This window comes from Girardinichthys multiradiatus, chromosome 23, assembly GCF_021462225.1.
Source record: "Girardinichthys multiradiatus isolate DD_20200921_A chromosome 23, DD_fGirMul_XY1, whole genome shotgun sequence".
NCBI lineage: Eukaryota > Metazoa > Chordata > Actinopteri > Cyprinodontiformes > Goodeidae > Girardinichthys > Girardinichthys multiradiatus.
The window spans coordinates 45179600-45198441 of record NC_061815.1 but is presented as its reverse complement, the minus strand read 5'-3'; the positions used below and the strand labels follow the sequence as shown (position 1 = coordinate 45198441).

The 18842-nt window shown below is 38.0% G+C and overlaps 1 protein-coding gene across 1 annotated transcript; it reads right to left on the bottom strand.

The window, feature by feature from the left end:
* Positions 1-1475: 1475 nt before the first annotated feature.
* Positions 1476-16264, bottom strand: fgf24 (fibroblast growth factor 24). The gene is made up of 5 exons (XM_047352881.1): positions 15618-16264; positions 15418-15454; positions 12094-12271; positions 8549-8655; positions 1476-3206 (listed from the first exon to the last, which is right to left on the bottom strand). The coding sequence occupies exons 1-5, from the start codon at positions 15647-15649 to the stop codon at positions 2928-2930; spliced, it is 633 nt and encodes a 210-aa protein (XP_047208837.1). The 5' UTR covers positions 15650-16264; the 3' UTR covers positions 1476-2927.
* Between the last annotated feature and the right edge of the window lie 2578 nt (positions 16265-18842).

The window sequence follows — 18842 nt, the reverse complement described above, 5'->3', positions numbered from 1 at the left end:
GATGGGACAGATTTTTATTTAAGGGGAGCCAGATAAATTTACTGCCCCCCTGGCCTTATTTGCATAAACATTGTTTTTTCCTGAATTGAAGAGAGAAAGGGATGAGCTTCGATACCGTACAACAATTGTTAATTTATATAACTATGATTTCTTGTTTTGTCCCTTTTATATAGGCTCTTATTAAATACTTGTCACTCAGTCTTGGCCCTGCCATCAAATGATACCTATATTTAGGTTGAAAATAACATAATAAATATTGCAGGTGGCCATAAAAACATGTTCTAATAGCTCAAATAAGATACATCACTACTTGAAAACCTGACTTTAGAGACAATTATGTTTTCTGAAAAGATCTTAAAGAGGACCCTTATTTTCCTTCTATCAAAACTGCATGTAACATACCTAAATAAAATTACTTCAGTTTTGTTTGGCATTCAGTTCTTCCACCTGAGGTTAACAAGTGGACCTGATCTGGCCACTTGTTACAAATCTTTCTGGAAGTAACCCTGCCGTTTTGTTGTTTTTTTTTTATTCCTATTATTTCTCATGCAAAGTAAGAAATTAACACATGACATCAAGTCAAGTTTAAAGTACATAAAACATTCTTCAAAATCCCCCGGTCCTCTTACAGCAAACCCCTGAAGACAAAGAGTCTTTGGTGCGGATCCATTATGTTAATGGTGCATCACCGGGTCACACGTCGAGCACTCTGTTTCCACCTTTAAAAGCAGGTCAGACATTTGAAATCCCATGACAGAATGGGGAATCTCTGGATCTGCTGGAGGTGACTACCAGAGTGGAGTGAAGGAGGGGGGCCCTGATAAGATCGCAAGGAATTTAAACACAAGTATTTTTTCCCCTTCAAAGCCTCCATCTTTCAGTCTGACAGTAACTGTAAACATCATTCCTGCACACAGCATTATACTGCATTCCTATAGCACTTTAAAAACATGCAAAAATATCCAGAATAGTGTCAGTTTTTAGATTCAGAGGACATAGTACTTACTTCTAAGTTATATTTTAATTGCTGTTGGTCTAAGAAACCTGGGTAAAAATATATGTGTTTGTTTTTGTTGCCGGCATTTTATTATTTTTAACAAAACTAGGCACTGAAATAGGGTAGGGTTAATGTCCTTTTTTCTCGTCCAATGATGGCTTTTGTGATAAGTGTATCAATGTTGCAGTAAAAGCAACAGATTTGTGAATTCTCACAGACGTTTGTGGTGAAATAAAAAGCCTTCAGAGATGTTGCAATGGGTCTTTTTAAAGGGATGACCTTAAAAGCAGTCCTCACACTCTTGAGTTTGTATATAAAAATGCATACCATGGCAGTATCCAAAGAAGGGAATGTACGCTATGTTGAACCAACTACCTGCAGCTTTCATCTTTGAAAGACTGTCATATTTGGTGGGCGCATTTTCAAAAATTCACCTCAAGTTGAGACACTTTAAAGTATTTCTGCAATAAACACAAACTTTTTTAAATACTGTCCTCATTTTATTAAAAGAGGCCAAATAAAACTCACATTTTATGTACAAAGGGAGACAATAAATATCTTAATAATAGTCATAAAATTATTTTTTGCTTAGATTTGTTTAAAAAAATCATAAATGTTGTTAGTAGCAACTCATACAAAAAGACCTGTCATGAGACAGGTAAATACAAACTACTGGTGAAAAAACCAGAAGTTTGTTGTCAGTGAGAAGCAAAGAGTTTTCCCTTTTTAGGATTCAGACATGGAAACCAGCTGAAAGGATTCCCTGAATCCTGTCATCTGAGTATTTGAGAAGTAGTTTTAATCATCAGATAAAGGTGTATGAAATAATAGTGGAGGATAATGCACAGATTACCTGTCTGTGGATGGTTGATGTGCTTTTTTTCTGAAAGCATCTTCAAGTGAGAGAGAAAAAAAAGAAGAGCTGAGTTTAGGGTCAAAGTTGAGATTAACTGAACACAGACAGTCAGACTAGGTACAGATAAACAAAAGAGGTAGAGGAAGTCATTGTCAGCCCCAGAAGGCTGGCAAGCTCTCAGTTTAGGAATAAAAGGCATCCATATTTGAAACAGCTTAACACATGTGAGGAAGGGCTGAAAGAAACAGACATAAGGGATTAACAACCTTCCCAGAGTGTGTTGAAGCTGGAAGACTGTGGAATTACGCTCTTTTTCTGTTTGTACTGTTTCATTTCAGTGTTTAAACAAGACTAAAATCACAACAGGTGTCGGACTCGTCAAAGCACGTTGCATTTCTCAGCTGAATCTCAAGCTGCATGGAAATGTCATGAAGGTCTCACTGGGGACTGCCAGATTTCAGCGCATTCCAGGAGCCACAAGTGACTTTTAGGGATGAAAGACATATGGAAAGAAAGTAGAGGACAAGAGACTTAAAATATTGCACTCAAAGCTACACAGTTATCCGGGCAGTGCGGTGTCACCTGCCACCTCTCTTCGTTTCATCTCCATGGTGTCTAATTCCAGTGGAAAGTATGGGATCCACGTTGTCAGGGGCAACACAAACAAAAACCGACAGGTATTCCAATAAATCTCTAGTTGGCTGATTTTTATAACATTGCGTCAGCTCCTGCTTCAGGTCCCATTGTCAAAAAGAAAGTATGCCTTCAGCTTGCAGTTCAAACATGGCTGAGGACAGCAGTGACACGAGTTCTCTCAGAGTTCCTTGAGTTTATCCAGTATAAATAACATGACAGAAACATTAGCACAATGACATCAACCCAGGAGAATCCAAGAGTCAGGAAATACTCAGTCATCTTGAAATACAAAAATATAACATCTTTGACTTTTTGTTCTTTCTGTTTGTCTTTCTTTTACAGAAGTGGAGTCTTTAAGGTGATTCTTTTAAGAAGCTTGATATTTTCAGTTACTGTTTTCCCCCTGCGAGGATATCTAGTGCTGTCCCAACGGTCCCATCAGTTCCTCTTGGGGTTAGGTTTTAATCGCCGAGCCCTTCGTGTCCGCTTAGTTACTGTGGTGAAACGAAATTCCTCCAGCGGGTCCACTCGACCCTTCGGCTGGCGCTTCATGAAATGGACTTCTTGTTGCCTCTGTGTGGTGCGTGAGCCTTTCTTGGGCCGCCCCTTCCGGTTGAAGCCGAGGTACCATCCTTTGTACTTGGCCGACACGAGAGCCGTGTAGTTGTTCTCCAAAAATTCCTCCACAAAGACGCACTCTTGTCTTCTTCCATCAGGCTGCAGAACAAAAAATGGGCAAAATTATTTAATGTAAATTAATTAACACAGCAGATTCACATTGTTTTGAGTAAGGTTTTATTTTGGCATCAGTGTGTTATTAAGTAAAATAGTAAATTTTATTTTAGGATTATGATCCTAAGCTATTAAGAGGGCAAATGTCATCATATTTTAGAGCCACAGACCTTTAAGTATCTAAAGCATGAAACATGGATATATCACTATAAACTTTTTCATTGGTCTTCACTTGTACTACAAAGATCCCCTCTAGGCTCCATGAAGTAAACAGGTGAGAAGGACAGATTTCTTCTCACCCACCAAAAGCACTTTTTGGCTAAGGATTATTAAAAAAATTAAATTTTGGATTTAAGGGAAGGAAGAACCCAAAGCAAAGGAAAAAGGACACAACACATTTTTGCTACAACTAGAACGGATAGCTCAAGCAAATAGTGAGCGGCCAGAGCATCAAGGTGACCAGGGGTGTTGTCTGTGAGCGTTAAGTTCATCAGGTAAGAAAATGCTCTCTTTTACAGCGGTTTTTACTTTTTTACTGTTGGTAGAAAATTTCTACAGATGTTTGCTGATTGTGTTGAATCAATATTTTCTCTCTCCAGAAAAGTCTTTTGCATGTTTTGCCACAACAATTAGCTACAGCTGTAACGTATTATCCTTCTTGTGATTAAACTAAAAAAAGGTGAGTGCAGCAACAATCTGATTGTATACCAGTAGTTCAGCTTCCGTTCCACGCATGTCATGTTTTTTAGGGCCAAACATGTGGGGAAACTACTGGAGACAGATTCGTAGGGTGCGACAAGTCTTTACATCATGAGGAAAAGACAGTAATTATGTGGAGAAAAGTGGGACTTGCATTACCACTGCAGGGCTTGCTAATATAAGGTCTTCTGGTGCCACAGTTCTTTGTTGCTTATTTGCATTGTGACAAGCATTAAGTATAAACAAATACTAAAGAGTTTAACATTTATAGCCTTTGCTAATTTGCAATGCAGGTCCCCAGATGGGCCTTTAACAACATAAACCAGTTTAAAAGACAGTAAAACATCCTAGCAATATTATATTTCATACATATCATACATAACACTTGTTGGGGATAAAAGTGCTGATCTGTGCCTGTGCATATCAGAGTAACAATGCTGGTCAGAACTGGGGCAGAACTATTTGGATACTTTAATCTTGATTCAAATTGAGCAAAACTTAAATCATTTGTGTAAAATTAAGACAAAAATGGAAAGGCATTTTCAGTGCTTTGGATTATTGTTACAAGCACAGCGTTTTTATTTTATTTTAAGATTGCTGTATTTTTGCCTAAACCTGACAAGATAATATTGAAACAACCAGATGTAAACATTAAACACATAGTAAAATGGAAATGGAATACAGGCAAGAGAACTAAAGCGATGAATTATCAAAAATGAGTCTCATACTGTTAAAGTATTTCTAGAGATACAGCAGTTGGTAACTGAAAACAGAACGGTTTCCCTTGAATGTCACTGACCTGTAATCACCAGAACAAATTCTATAAACTGTGTTCATTAAACACTTCAAAACTGAAAACTCACACTTTTTTCTGCCAGTAAAGATTTCTAGAAAACAGCGCTGCACTTTTGTTTGAGTTAAGTAGTATTCAAAAAAGATTTGGGACATATGCTTTAATGTAATGGGGATAATCTTGTAATCCCATATTTTTTTTTTGTTGGATTCCGAAATAAGTCGATCAAGGAACATTCAGCTTGTTTCATCTTTTATGGTCTTCTTTGTTAAACTGTTGAGATGACATAATGTTTAAAAAAATACCTGCAAGAGAACGGCAATTAGCCAAAAACAGCATCTGCTTAGTGCATCTCTAAATATTACAATGGCGATTAATTAGCAGTCTGACATCAAGTAACAATCTCATATACGCTTAAGTCTGTGTTAAAAAGGTAGTATTGCCAGCTATTGGTAGGTGCAGCTTTATTAATATGTTTACAGTATAAAAACAAAAAGTTCAGTTTCCACAAATTAGTAGCTGAAAGGAGCGAAAAGTTGAGTATAAATGTCAACATCTGTCTGCATCTCTGACTTTAATTTGCCTCTTTGCCAGTTTAAGATTCTAATTTATCGACATCTGTTGGCTAAAAGTATACCTCTATTAGACAAGACTTTATTTAAATAGGCATAAACTTTACAGAATAAATAACCTGCCAGACGGAACCAACAAAACCTTTATTAAACCTTAAATAAAATATATTTAAATCAGTTTTGACAATATCACAGAAGAAAAAAACTGGACTTAACAAAGGTTACAAAACTGCTTTCTGACAAGTAGTGAATTCCTGAAAAGATGTTAAGATGTCAGTGAGTCAGAAAGATTTCTTAATTGGAAGATTCGTTGCTTGTGCTCTTGTTAGCTATATATTTCTGCCAAGACCACCACAAAGTAGATTAATTGTTCATAATTAATGACAAGAGGAACAAATTTTTTGCTTAAGTCTTTAAAAACATAAGGTTTGTAGTAAATAGCTCGAGGATCATTCAAATCAGTTGAGGTACCTTTATGATAAATTGTGAAATACTTTTTAAAAGATTACCAACAACTTTTTTGCTAATATTTCAGACAATGTTGTGCATGAACATGTTCATGAACGGCATTAATGTTTTGGAGAACTTTGAATCTAACGCTGCAGTTTTTTACCTGATGAACTTGAACTGAGCACAGCTCTCCCTCATGGTGTTAAACGGCGTTCTACTTGGGAGCGAACCGATGCTGTACACTGAGAGGTTTTTGGGTCAAACTTTATGTAGAAACAAATTGCAACATTTCCCTAAGAGTGCAAGCTCTTGCACTCTTCAGGCTGTTACGCAGACACATTTGTCTTTGTGGAGACCCGTTACTTATTATGTATTTACCTGAAACTATATAAACCAAAGCATGATGTCATAACTATCAAATCCTACAGGTTAAGCTGAATTGTGTCTGCAGGCCTGAGTCTAATGTTATCAGGCAGTAGCCTCCTGTGTCCAGAGTTTGCAGATTGACTTTTCTTTCTGACGGTCATAGAACTAGGTATGGTGAAAAAAAAAAAAAACAGCACAGATGTGTCTATAAATTACATGAGTGGGAGATTTGTCAGCTGGCATACTTAAAATAACCTAGATTTTTTCAAAGAAGTACATGAACCTTGTACTACTTTAATGAACATGTTTTCAGATAAACTTAAGGCTCATTTTACTTTCTGGCAACTAAAGCAGTGAACTATCTGAATGAGAGAAAGTTAATTGAGAACTGGGCCATTTTAGAAATTCAGTTTATGTATGTAAAACCTGTAAACAGGAAAAAATTAAAGATATAAAATGTGACCAGATTGGAAATATTACATGATGATATAACTGCAGCACACCACCGCAGTTGATTTAGATTGTTTTTAACATTGTGTCATTAAAAATCCATTGATGAAAGTGTTGCTGGACGGGGGGATTCAGCTCAGAATATGTGGGTGGTGAAATTTGAGCATGAATTAATTCAGTTTTAACCTCTGAGCTCACACAGTAATCACAACCGTTCCACTTGTTCATTCTATAGTGCATTATAAAGAATCGGCTGTTTAGTATAAATGTTCAAAAGTTCAAATATAATATTTTATCCACTAGATGCTGCTCTAGAAAATCTTCACAGCAGCGTACAGGAGCCAAACAAAGCAACAGAGAGAAATAGGTCACTATGCACTGAAGCCTGAGTCAACCTGGCATGTTAAGGCTAACATAAGAATTTAAACATCCAAAGTGAACTGTTTTGATTTTCAGACCAGTCAAAAACGGCAAAATATATTCCATTTAGATCCCAACAGTTGAGCAGCTGTTAAAGCAAGTTATCTCTTGAACAGAGCCACCTAAAACCACATTAAGAACATTACTTGTCCTCACAGTCACCATCTTTAAACCAATCCCCTTACTGTGGACAATGATACTGAGGAAAGCAGACTTGGAGTTAATACTTTCAATATCAGTAAAGATTTTTAAAATAAGGTAAAAGAAAGCACAAAATCTGCGAGAAGCTATTTAAAAAGGAAAACACATTCAATATAACATACTGAAACATATTTGTGATTTATTCTCTTTCTGCAAGAGAGTGAAAGAGAGCATGACTTTCAGAAGATAACAGGAAAGCTCGATGGAGTACAAGGTGCTTTGTATTATCGCTCTGGACTTTAAGGTTCTGTCATAAAACAGGTGGGAAATCAACATGTTAGCAGCCTTTTGCAAATGTAAGAGTTAAAGTAGGCTTCTGTTTTTTCTACAGGGAATACACACAGAAGCAGCTTTTATTGTAAAGCTGACTGTGCCAACCACTTTGTAATCACTCTATTTTTGTTTGAAAATAACAGCAATACCCTGCTTTACGTTAACTGTTCTCTGACACAGAGGCGTGACTTCTCCTTTACTTCTAATATAAATGATTAATGACCAATCATGGCAGGGTTCATCCTCTTCTTGTATTATTGTTCCTAAAAATAAAACAGACTTGGTTAAAATCTGTAACAGCACTTGTGTTTGTAGTGCACTGAAAAAGTTTAATAGTACTTTATACATTTGTCATAAAACTTATGTTAGTGTTACGGAGACAAATAATAAAAGTTAAATGATGATCATAGCTTATGTATTTTTAGTCGAAACAAGTAGGATCATAATGTTCATTACTTTAGATAACGGACTGCATTCAATCCTATCCTGCATCGAACATGTAAATAAAAAGAACTCTCCGCTCATACTATGAACAAGCAGTTTACCCTACGTTCCTTTTACCGGAACAAATAAAAGGTTTTGCAACAAAAAGAAAAACTCACCTCACTTAGAGCTGTACCCAAAGGGAGCTAACGCAACAAACATTTGTGAGTTATTAATGGAACTAAACTGTGTCTCTGAGGATAAGAAACGTTTTCAACACCACAAACTACTTTTCCAAATCTAAGCGCCTCCTTGCAGTCGCATGCAGTCATCTTGCTCTTGTGGCCACCTGGTGTGACTGTGTGATAGAATTGCAACGACATTCCTCCTAAGTGACCATTAGTCTCTCAATGCATTGTGGTGATTGCAGTCAGTAATTGACTGATCGAGTGTCAAAGGAGTTGGACGATTACGTAATGGAAGAATGGCTCTGAGTTATCAAAGGGGTTTTGTTCGGGTGTGCAAAAACACCAGGAGAAAAATGATCTGAGGTTTTACTAAATTCAAACAAGATTAATAGTTTGGTTTAAAACCAGCACCTTAATATTAGGTGCCAGCACCTAATATTAAGGTGAATCTTTTGAAAACCTTCCAAAAGACGTAAGCTAAACCATACTCACCCTTCCAACAATTTTGCCCTTATCGTTCATGCAAATGTAATGTTCACTTTCTTTTCCTTTTATTCGAACGTGACTCCCAAAGGTCTCCGTCTCAACAACAAGAAGGGCTGGAAAAGAAAAGAAACAGTAGACTTAGTTAAAGTCATGGAATTGCCTCGTAGCACAGAATTTATTTCTATAAATATCTTCTCAAGTAAGACAAAAATACATTTTACATGTTTTAAAATATATTCTTCAGTCTTAAATCTAACTTCCAAACATTGAGCATTAAAGTTAAAAGTTCTTGGTTTGTTATGAAACTTTCTAAGATCCACAGACAACTTCAAGTGTAATGAATTGAGTGATCGAGTATTACTTTTGTAAAAATAATGACCAGTCAAACCAACACTCCACTGTCATGACTTTACATGGCAGTAATGCGCTTTAAAGATGTATTCTGACGGCTCTTTTATTGTTTCGAGCCCCCGACACCCTGCTCCGGCTCCCATCCAACATATTCACCCCTGCAATGTCACCTTTGTCTCCACTCGCCCTCAGACCAGCAAAGAAATCTGCCAAACATTTGTGGAGCAGTTATGTGCCCCTCGGGATTAGGTTTCAAGTTCCCTTTAGTCTGTGCTCACTCAATCAAAAAGTTAAGATGATCCATTTGTTTAACACACAGGGCCATTCAGTAGCGCTCAAGGGAGCAGAGGGAGAATAGTGGAAGGGAATGGGATGGGCTCGGGGGCAGAAGTAACCTCCCACCTTAAAATCAAACCTTGAGAAAAAAGTGGGAAGTAGATGACCTCTCCGAAAAGCTTGGGAGGAAACAGCAATTCCCTCTCCTGTGGTAAGAGATTTCTGTTTATACAAGCTTGGTTTTATAATTAGATAGATTAGTTTGGACCTCTAGAGGTGAATTTAAGAAAAAGATAAATCTAATCCGATTGGTTCACATATTTGTTGAAGAGTTTTCTTTCTCTGCCAATCGTGTTTATCTTTGAACCCATTGAACCGGATCAGATCAGTAAACTTGTCATTATTTTAATGAAATGCAAACCCTTCATAAACTTCACTATGATCGGTGCCACTAAGTGGTGCCTAATCACAATCTTAATCCTTAATCCATACAGGTTTATGGGATGAGAGAAGCTGCTCACAAGCGGTTGAGCGGCTACTTGAGAAAATTAAAATCAAAGTTTCGATAGTTTAATGGTGAAGTATATCAAATGTGGAGTCCCACAAGGTTCAGTGTTGGGACCTAAACATTTTATTTATGTATGACGTTATGACAATTCAAGAAGTGGTTTAATCATATTTTTTTTTTTTATTGAAATGAAATTAATTAATTTAAAGCAGAAATGGTATATTATATAAAGATATTATGAGACATTTTGGATCATACACATTCACTGACAAGCAACTGTGTATTTCAGTTTATGAAATAAAAACTCTTGAATTATTTGGATGATGATTTAAAAAATTGTTTATCTCTAATTCAATTTGAGCAATCCAATCAAGTAAAAATAATAAGACATAATGGATACATTTGTTTTCATTTGTGCTTGTTTTGTAAATATATTTTAACAGGGATTTTTATTTTATTCTGTTGCATAATAATCTGAGACAAGTGGGTTATTTATGATTTTTATCCTTCTTCTTTTTCTGCTATGTTTAATAATAGGAGTACACTTTTGTTAGAATTTTTCCTAAGTTCAAACTTGAGGAGAGAATCATGAACAAAATACAACCAAACTAGAAAATTTGTAAAAGACAATGTAAAACATGACAGTGCATTTATTTTTCTTTAGAACAGCATTTCGAAGGGAACACATCAGGAGGTTTTAAGCTGCTTTCCTAACAATTCGGTCAACCTTAAATAAGAAAAATCTGAGTGAACTCTGATCAAGACGTGGGAAACAAAAGCTGAGCTGACTGGATGAATGTCAGCGAATGAAAATGTTAATCTGAGCTCCTCTTAGACTGTTTTTCTCCTTTTGGTGCATTACTGCAATCTGAAAAATGGGAGTCACACCAATATGTTGACCTCAACAAGTGGATGTCTGTCTAAAAAGCTCAAAGAAATCGTCTTTTAATATCATGTTGCAGCATTTATCAGTTCAACTGTCCACTTTTAGATGACAACACACATCAGTTACAATGGACGGTTCTGGAAGAGGTCCGTTTGAGTCCTTTAAAACTAACAAATACGCTATGCTAACACCTGGGATGGATTATAGATGTATAGATATGAGATCTGAAGTCAAAGGTCTGCAACCAAGTTTGGTATGTCTTCTGTTTTTTGTGGGCCTTTTACTGTGATACTACAATCTTTCAAAGTGAACATTACTAGTGAGTGCAAAGGAGTTCACAGGTGCCAGGTACTGCAGCTGGATGGGGAGGAGGTGGTGAGGGACAGGGGAGAGGGGGAGAGAATTGGCAAAGGCTCATGGGAAAAATTGGATCTGCTTCCACTCAAGCTCTAACAAGCAGTGAGGAAACTTTGCCTGTGCGCATCTGCGACTGAACACACTGACTCAGAGGCATTCAAGACTGGCAATTTTGGAGCTGTGAGTCAGCTGTTATGAGAAAAAAATATCTGGAGGGAAGCACGGGGCAGGCTACATCAAAGAGCGCTTTACTGACCATCAATTTAGGCGTCCACCATATTTGATCTGCAGTAATGAAAAAGCATGTGCAGCGCTAAGTGGTGAGATTTAAGGTGGATAATTCATTTCAGACCAAAATCCTCCTGGGGCTTTTTTTGATGTTGTTATATTTAATGTTTAACATTTTCAAGTATGGAAAACCAATCAGCTCCAATGCTAAAATAACCAAACCTCATCCTTCACATTACGGAGCTCAAGAGAATCTATTCTTCATGAAGGAATCCCACATTTACCAAAAAACTTTGATGAAAACACAAAGACCAACACTTTTTGGGTAAGATGGCAATATAAAACAACAGCATATATTTCATAAAGATGCACTGATCACACTTTTCTTGGCAGATGTGCCTTGACAGAACCCGTAGTTTTGAATCCAACAGAAAATTAAAGCATTACAAGATCACTAACATTTGTGCATCAAAGCAAATTGCTTTAACCTTTCTCTGATTTTTTTGTCAACCTGAAATAAGTATGCCACGTACATGCTGTTCATTGGTGCACGTATAGACTGAAAATGGTGGGTGTTACTTGCATTTAGTAAACAGTAAGAGAATAAAAGGATATTTTAGCGAAGATCTGATGATCACCGATCAGAGCCAATATCTGCCCAATTGGCTGATGCATCTTTGATATTTACCATCTTAAAGATCCTCAGCAAGGTCAGTAGTTTCAAGAGGTTTTCGTCCATCCTCATTCACTAATGTCTGTCTTCCAAAACCTATCCCTCTTGCACTAGACAAACAGAAAACCACCTCCGAACAATAAAGGGCAAACAGCCTAAAGAGCCGGGGTTAAGAAGCAGTCTCTAGAAGCAGCAAAACCCTTATCTTAGCTGGATTTGCACTCTCAGACTAGCTAAAGTGTCAGGTGAGATGCACAGAAATTCTCCCATACCATACTTGCCCCCATCATCTCCGTTGGCATTGATTTTCTTCCCCAAGATCTGGACATGTTTGCCCGTGGTCCTGCTGTAGAGCTGGTAGATCCGGACCTGCTTTCGGCTCAGGTCGTCCGGGTTCCTCGTGTGGTTCTCGATGTAAAACCTGAAATCTGCAGTGCTCTGCTGCGATTCCTGCACAAGAGGAGACAGACAGCGAAACTGTCAAGAGACAGGTGTTGATAGTAATATGTGCTGTTGGTTTTATGGCCTCTATGTCAAAAGAAAAGCGCTTCAGGGTGTAAAAACTGGGATAACAACACGGAAATTTGTGGTTGCACAGATTTACCGTTTCTCCCCTTTAAAGTGGCACATTTTATATGCAATGCATTTACAAGGAGCTAACTACATTACAAGAAACACTAATGAAGTTGAGTGTTTGAGTAAAATTACAACAGAGCAAGTGCAAAGCCTGCAGAGAAGCGTTGTTTCTGAGTGTCGGGGCGCAGTATATAGTGTGCCTCAGGCAGCATTGAGAAACCCGTACTTCATTTCCACAAGCAACCAAGCCACTAGCAATTATACACCTGAAGCATCCAGACCTGTTGCACTATCATCAAACAAATATCTGCCTTAAGGCCAAATAGGGTCCATAAATTAGAAAATGGAGCAAGCAGAGGACATGAGTGAGGAAGAAAGAAGTACCTTAAACCACAAAGACTCTCTTGTTGGAGATGTTTTTAATCAAACTGCACAAATCTTCCTTCTGCCTCTCACCATCTTGATGTTTTTGAGTTACTCAAGACCTGACATAAAGATGTGGAAAAATATTTGGCAGCATTTCAGAAAAGCAACTGTGACCCAACATGTGGAAAAGCAAGAGGAAACGTATACTTTCAGAAGCTCTGGAATCTCGGTTCACGCCATGATCCCATCTCCCCATCTGTATACGGTGTGGTAATTGCACAGTAATGGCTTTTTATGTGGCTGATCTCAGGTGGCTAATTATATACAGATTACATACCCAGAGTGCTTGTTGATTTAACTTCAGTGAATTGATGGGATGTAGCAAAAACATGAGGGGTAACATTAACCCCTGAGGAACAAATCCTTTAAATCAGAGAGGAAAGACAAACAACTTTTTTGAATCCGAAGGCAAACTTGTTCCTATAAGCTGAGATGTGCACATCCTACCCCAAATAAAACCTCAAGGCTATAAGAACTGAAAACACATAAAGGCATTACCTTGCTTTTCAAAGGCCAACTGGATGTGTATGTAAACCTATAGGCAACATTTGAAATTGACTGAAATTCAGTCTAAAACCATTATTTAAACTTAAAATACAACTTATTTGTGGGTATTATCGATTATTATTATTGATTTTGAAGTATTCAAATTTGGAGACATTTGCATTAATTTGTTTTCCTGTCTGCATTTTTACAAAACAATGTGCTTTAGCTTCTTTGACATTACTTGCATCTAAACTACAACTAAACAGAATGTGACAACAAATAATGTTAATAGCTCAAACAAGAGAAACCCTAACTCTACCTATGTGCTTAACCCTAAACTCAACGCGCACCAAAGATCCACGTTTTTACAGTGCAAAAAACATGTTTAGAACTGGGCTGACACAATAATTCTGCAAATAAATTGATATTTTTCATTTTCTCCCAACAGAAAGTCCTGCTTTCATGCTTTCCTGCCTTCTCGTCTGCTCAGTGTGTCTGCTTGCTGCAATAGCCACTAAACACATAAGGGCAAAAACTGTCACCACTGCAACAGCCGAAGACGATGCATTCCAATTTCGACTGAGACATGTTTCCAACTGCAAGCACTTCATACCAAACTCTCCACAAATATGTTCAAAGCTGTTCATCAGCGTGATCTGTTGTCAAACATGAACCTCAAAGCTAAGGAGTGAAAAAAAAAGCTACCACACAACAAAACATAGCTTCGTTGAGCTGCTGAGGGATTTATCCCAAATCTTCCCCTCTCTAAACAAATACAAAGGTGTGCTCAGTAGACAGTTGGATTTCATCTCAATGGAGAGGCAAGCCTAAGCACATGGCTGGGGTGAATGCTCGTGACAATAGTTTTTATCACATCGTCTCCTTCCTGCAAAGAAGCTGCATGAAAACGGATATGGTCTCAACATCAAAAAGTCTGGCCGTCGCCTCCATAGAGGGAGCTCAGTTGCATCCATCTAAGACATGCTAGGCTATCTACAGAAGACACACATACACACACACTCAGGCAGGTACTGCCTGCTGGCAATGCACTCACTTCCAACTGGGGTTCATTTCTTTTGTTTTCCTTCATAAAATAATAAACCAGAGTTTGACAAGAAAGATTCAAGAGCTGCAGGAAGATATTTAGAGATGAACATTGAAAATAATGTAACATCTTCTGCCTTTTTTATAAAAGAAATGAACTAGAGCGCACTTTATTATTTTTTATATCTGTGATTCTATAATTTTAGGTAAAAATAAGATATCTTATTAGAATCAAGAAATTAGCCAAATTGTACATGAATTTCCCAGTCTTTCATTGTAGGAAATTATTATGTTTCTCTCTTTCTACAGTCATAACCAAATTTGAACATGCAATCAAATAAACAGGAAAAAACCTTTTTTTTAAGTTAAAACATTGAAGAATTTTATCCCTGAAAAATGTGTTGCATTTTTTTATATTTAAAACTGTCTTACAATTGTATTTTTATGAACGGGAATACATTCCAAACAGTTTTATCCGAAAATGTTGACAAGAAAAACACAGATTTTTATTGAAAACAATCAAACACATCACACAACGAACTGATTAATAGTTTTATGAGTTAAAGGGGAGGGTGCTGCGGCTGAATCAAAGCCAACGCAGTCAATTAGCTGAGTGGATGCCTGCAGATCGTTATGGTTCAAAGTAAGACGAAACTAGTAAAAAAACAAGGCAACAAACACCAAACGACTCATCTGTTAAAACTGCAAATTTCGACCCCAGGCACCTACATGTTTACAACCCAGCTGTTGCTGTGAATTAGTGAAAAATGCTACTTGAATTCCCAACTGCAAACAAGAAATGTTAGATATTTAACTAATCTTATAATTAATATTACTATGAGATGCTAATTTTTGTAACTTTAATGCAAACATATTACAGTCAAGTTACTGATATTTTCTGACTTAATTAAAATGTCTCCTCCACATCTGGGCTGATTCTAATTTCTAGCCTTCTATATTATAGTAAACGCCCTGAAAGCGGCACATGGCCATTCTTCCATCATGACTCACGTAAAAAGCTGCACATGAACATGCAAAAGTATATGAGAGAAGGGTAAACGTACCTGCAGCTGGAAGTAGAGAACCAGAAAGTGTAAACACCTAGGAGGAGAAAAGGGGGAGTGAATCACACGGCCAATTACATGGAAAATAAACGCAGCCTACCTGGATGACTGCAATGCACAAATAGTTTTTGGCGACTTCTATTGGTAAGAATGCATGAGTTTGTGTGCAAAAAAACCAAAGATAGATGTGGAACGCTTACAGGTAGAGCAACCTCGAGGGCAGCACGGACATCTTGGCTTTCAGAAAGACGGCAGAAATACACCTGCTTCCACACACTCAGAGTCCCGGGAAAGGTTGGCGGGATAGCCCCCTTCTCTTTCTCTCTCTCTGGCTTTCGCTCCGCTGCGCGTCTTTTTACGCACACAACCCTGGCGGTAAGCAGGAGACTGAATCCTTGTGTAAGGATATATGCAGCAGGAAAGGCACGGAGTGCAACATTGAGTGCTTCCTCGTTGGGGGAACTATCCCAAAGATTAACTTCTCAGATCAGGTCCTCTGAGTAACCAATGTTCATCTTACACTGGAGCCAAGCTGCGACGTCTCAAAAATCCCCCTTATTTAAAAAAAAAATATCCTTTGAGCTTCTGCGCCTCCAGTGATCACAGGCTCTTCATCTTGGTCCGTACCTGTGGGGGATTTCTACACCTTGCAAGGCGCATTTTATTCTAACAAAGTAGGAGTGTAACATAAAAATATAAAACAAAGGGGTCCTCAAAAGACAAGTAAAGCAGACAAAGTTATCCAGGTTAAATTGAAATAAAAAAAATCGCAGTGATAGTAAAAGTCGCAGATCCCTGGAGAGGCTGATGATAGCGCAGCGCTGCCTGCCCGCCTGTCAGCGGTGTTTGTGCGTCTGCGGCTGGAGATTTGGGCACAGAGAGGCTTTTTTGTTGTTGGTGGGTGGAAACATGTCAGCGGTTTGCACCTGATAGGGTAATCGCAGAGAGACCATCAGCTTTTTTTTTCTCCTGGTGGGCAAAGCGCAAGTAGATGATTTAACTTTTGTTTTAAAAGTAGGATCTTTTTCCTTTAACTGATTAAAAAAGAAAGAATAATTAGGTCTTAAGGATAACTTTGCGTGATAATCTCATTTAAAGGAGTGGAGTTTTAAACTGCTTTATTATGCAAATTGTGTTTTTATTAATAATTATGCGTGTTGTTATCATTACTTTTATTTCTGAGACTAGCTGTAGTTTTTGATGAGCTTCATTTTGGGGGCAGCAACAGAAACGTGTCCTTTATCTTTTCTTTCTGTGCGCTTTTTAAATCAATGTAGGTTTGTGGATTGGCCCTGCTCTGCCAGACAGCATTCAAATGCATTTTTACCTTCAATTATATGCCATAACTTATCCGACATTTAAATAAAAGAGAGGTGCGAATGTGTTTACGAGTGTTTCAGAGCTGGCAGCGGTGAAGCGAGGCTGCCATTTAGAGAAAAAGAGAACAACTTTGTGGTTCGGTTTTATAGTCTCATTAAAACTGGATCCTCGGGATTCCTTCTGCATTGACATTTAAAATGTTTCTAAATGATTACATATACGACTTCCAATGCGTGCTGGGGATTTCAAAGGGTCTCCTGCTGCTGGTTTGATGGGAAATGAAGAGAAGAGCTCCAGCTGCTGATCAGCATGGGGCAAGACAAAAAAACACCAGAAGTATCTCTTTTTTTTATTAAATGTGAAAAAATGCATCATAAAAACTTGAAAAAATTGATTGCATATCAGTGATAAGGTGAATCTGAGATTTAGTTTCAGCAGGTACATGTCAGTAAAGCAAGTTTATCCAGTAATTCACGAACCCTCGATCCTGTCAGCAAAGCACTGTAATAATCCCTGTAGTACAACTGATGTTCTCTGCCATATAAAGCATATCTATTTTAGTCTCGTCTGCTTTCAGGAGGGAAATCACAGCAAAATGTAGTAAATAGAAATTATTCAAAAGGATATTTGAGTGATGCTTGCACAAATAGGATGCTGTTTGTGTTGAATCAAATCCAGCTTACATTAGCTGCTACTCACCACTCATAAAGGTTTCTCTGCATATGAAAGCAAAGAGACCTGAGGAGTGGTTTGCAGTCAGGATGATTAAAAGCAATAAGCAGAGTCTGTGTTAGAATCAGCCTGGTGGCTTCACTAACCATCTCTTCAACACGTCTGTGACAAATTTCTCCAAGCACGACTGAAGGAGAACAGAGAGAGCACCAGCAAGCTTGGAAGTGTCCACATGTGAGCCAGAGGAGGGAGAAGACGGATACAGAGGCGGGAACAAAATGTTTGCCCTCCTGGTAAATTTGTGTAAAAGGCCTTAAAATAAAATCCTAATTTATTACAAGTAGCACAATGTCATACTGAAAAACATAGAAAAAACAAACTTTATTAAACTTCTTGGGACCCCTGTTGTTAATACAGTACATTTTACCTGAATCCAGATTTGCTAAATAAATTTAATTGCAATCGTCATTGCAGTATTAACTTGTGCAGATTTCTCAGTTGCAAAGGACTTGGATCTTGGATGCAATATTTTATAGGGTGCCATATGTAAAGTGACATGCGTCCATGGTCTTGCTGTTAATAATATATTTGGCCAGTTAAAACGGGTCTCAAAGCCCTCAAATGAAGGCCCAATGAGAGGAGTAATAGTCTTACATTCCAGCCTCCCCCTGACACATGTTGGTGTGCCCCTGAGCAAGGCAATTAACCCCAAGTGTCCAACCAATCCCCATATTGGTGGATGAACATGTGCACCTTTGTGAATGTGGGGAGATGTATTAGAATCTGGGTTAATTACATCACATATTAGCCACATACAGCTATAGTATCAGAATTGGATATTTTCCTAATATACAGCTGCCCTTACCACATAGAGAAAGATCTTTAAACATTCTTGTATGTCCAATCTTTCCAGATCTTCCAGAGTCCTGGGCCTTCTCTACTATACCCTCTCCTCTGCAGCTCAACCCACAGGGTTTCAACAGGACTGAGATTTTGTGTCTGGTGAACCAGGCCTAGTGTTTTAAATCCTGCTGAAAGACCCAATAAAAATTATTTCAGTTTTCTGGAAGCGCCAACAGATTTTTCATTTAAAATGCCACGACATTTGAAGGAGGCCATGATGCCACGGACTCTAACAAGTTTTCCAGGGCCATTAGAAGAGAAACGGGCCCACAGCATCACAGAGCCTTTATTGTCCTTAACAGGTGCTTCTTCACATATTCACCATTTGTTTTATCCCACACCGTCCTGGAGTGTTTGTTACTGGCAAGCTTAGTCTGACTCTCATCTGACCAAACCACACAGTTTCAGTAAAAGACCCAGAAGGGTTTAGCAAAACCTTGGCAAAGTTTATGATGGTAGGACGGAAATTATTTTTTGGCATCACTCCCCAATAACCAGCATATACAGTTGTTTTGGACACCTTCTGACAC

Coding starts and splice junctions, on each gene's coding strand:
- fgf24 (XM_047352881.1), bottom strand. CDS start 15,649: ATGTCCGTGCTGCCCTCGAGGTTGCTCTACCT. Junction 15,455..15,617: donor CCCTCGAGGTTGCTCTACCT/GTAAGCGTTCCA, acceptor TTCTCCTCCTAG/GTGTTTACACTTTCTGGTTC. Junction 12,272..15,417: donor TTCTCTACTTCCAGCTGCAG/GTACGTTTACCC, acceptor CCTCTTGTGCAG/GAATCGCAGCAGAGCACTGC.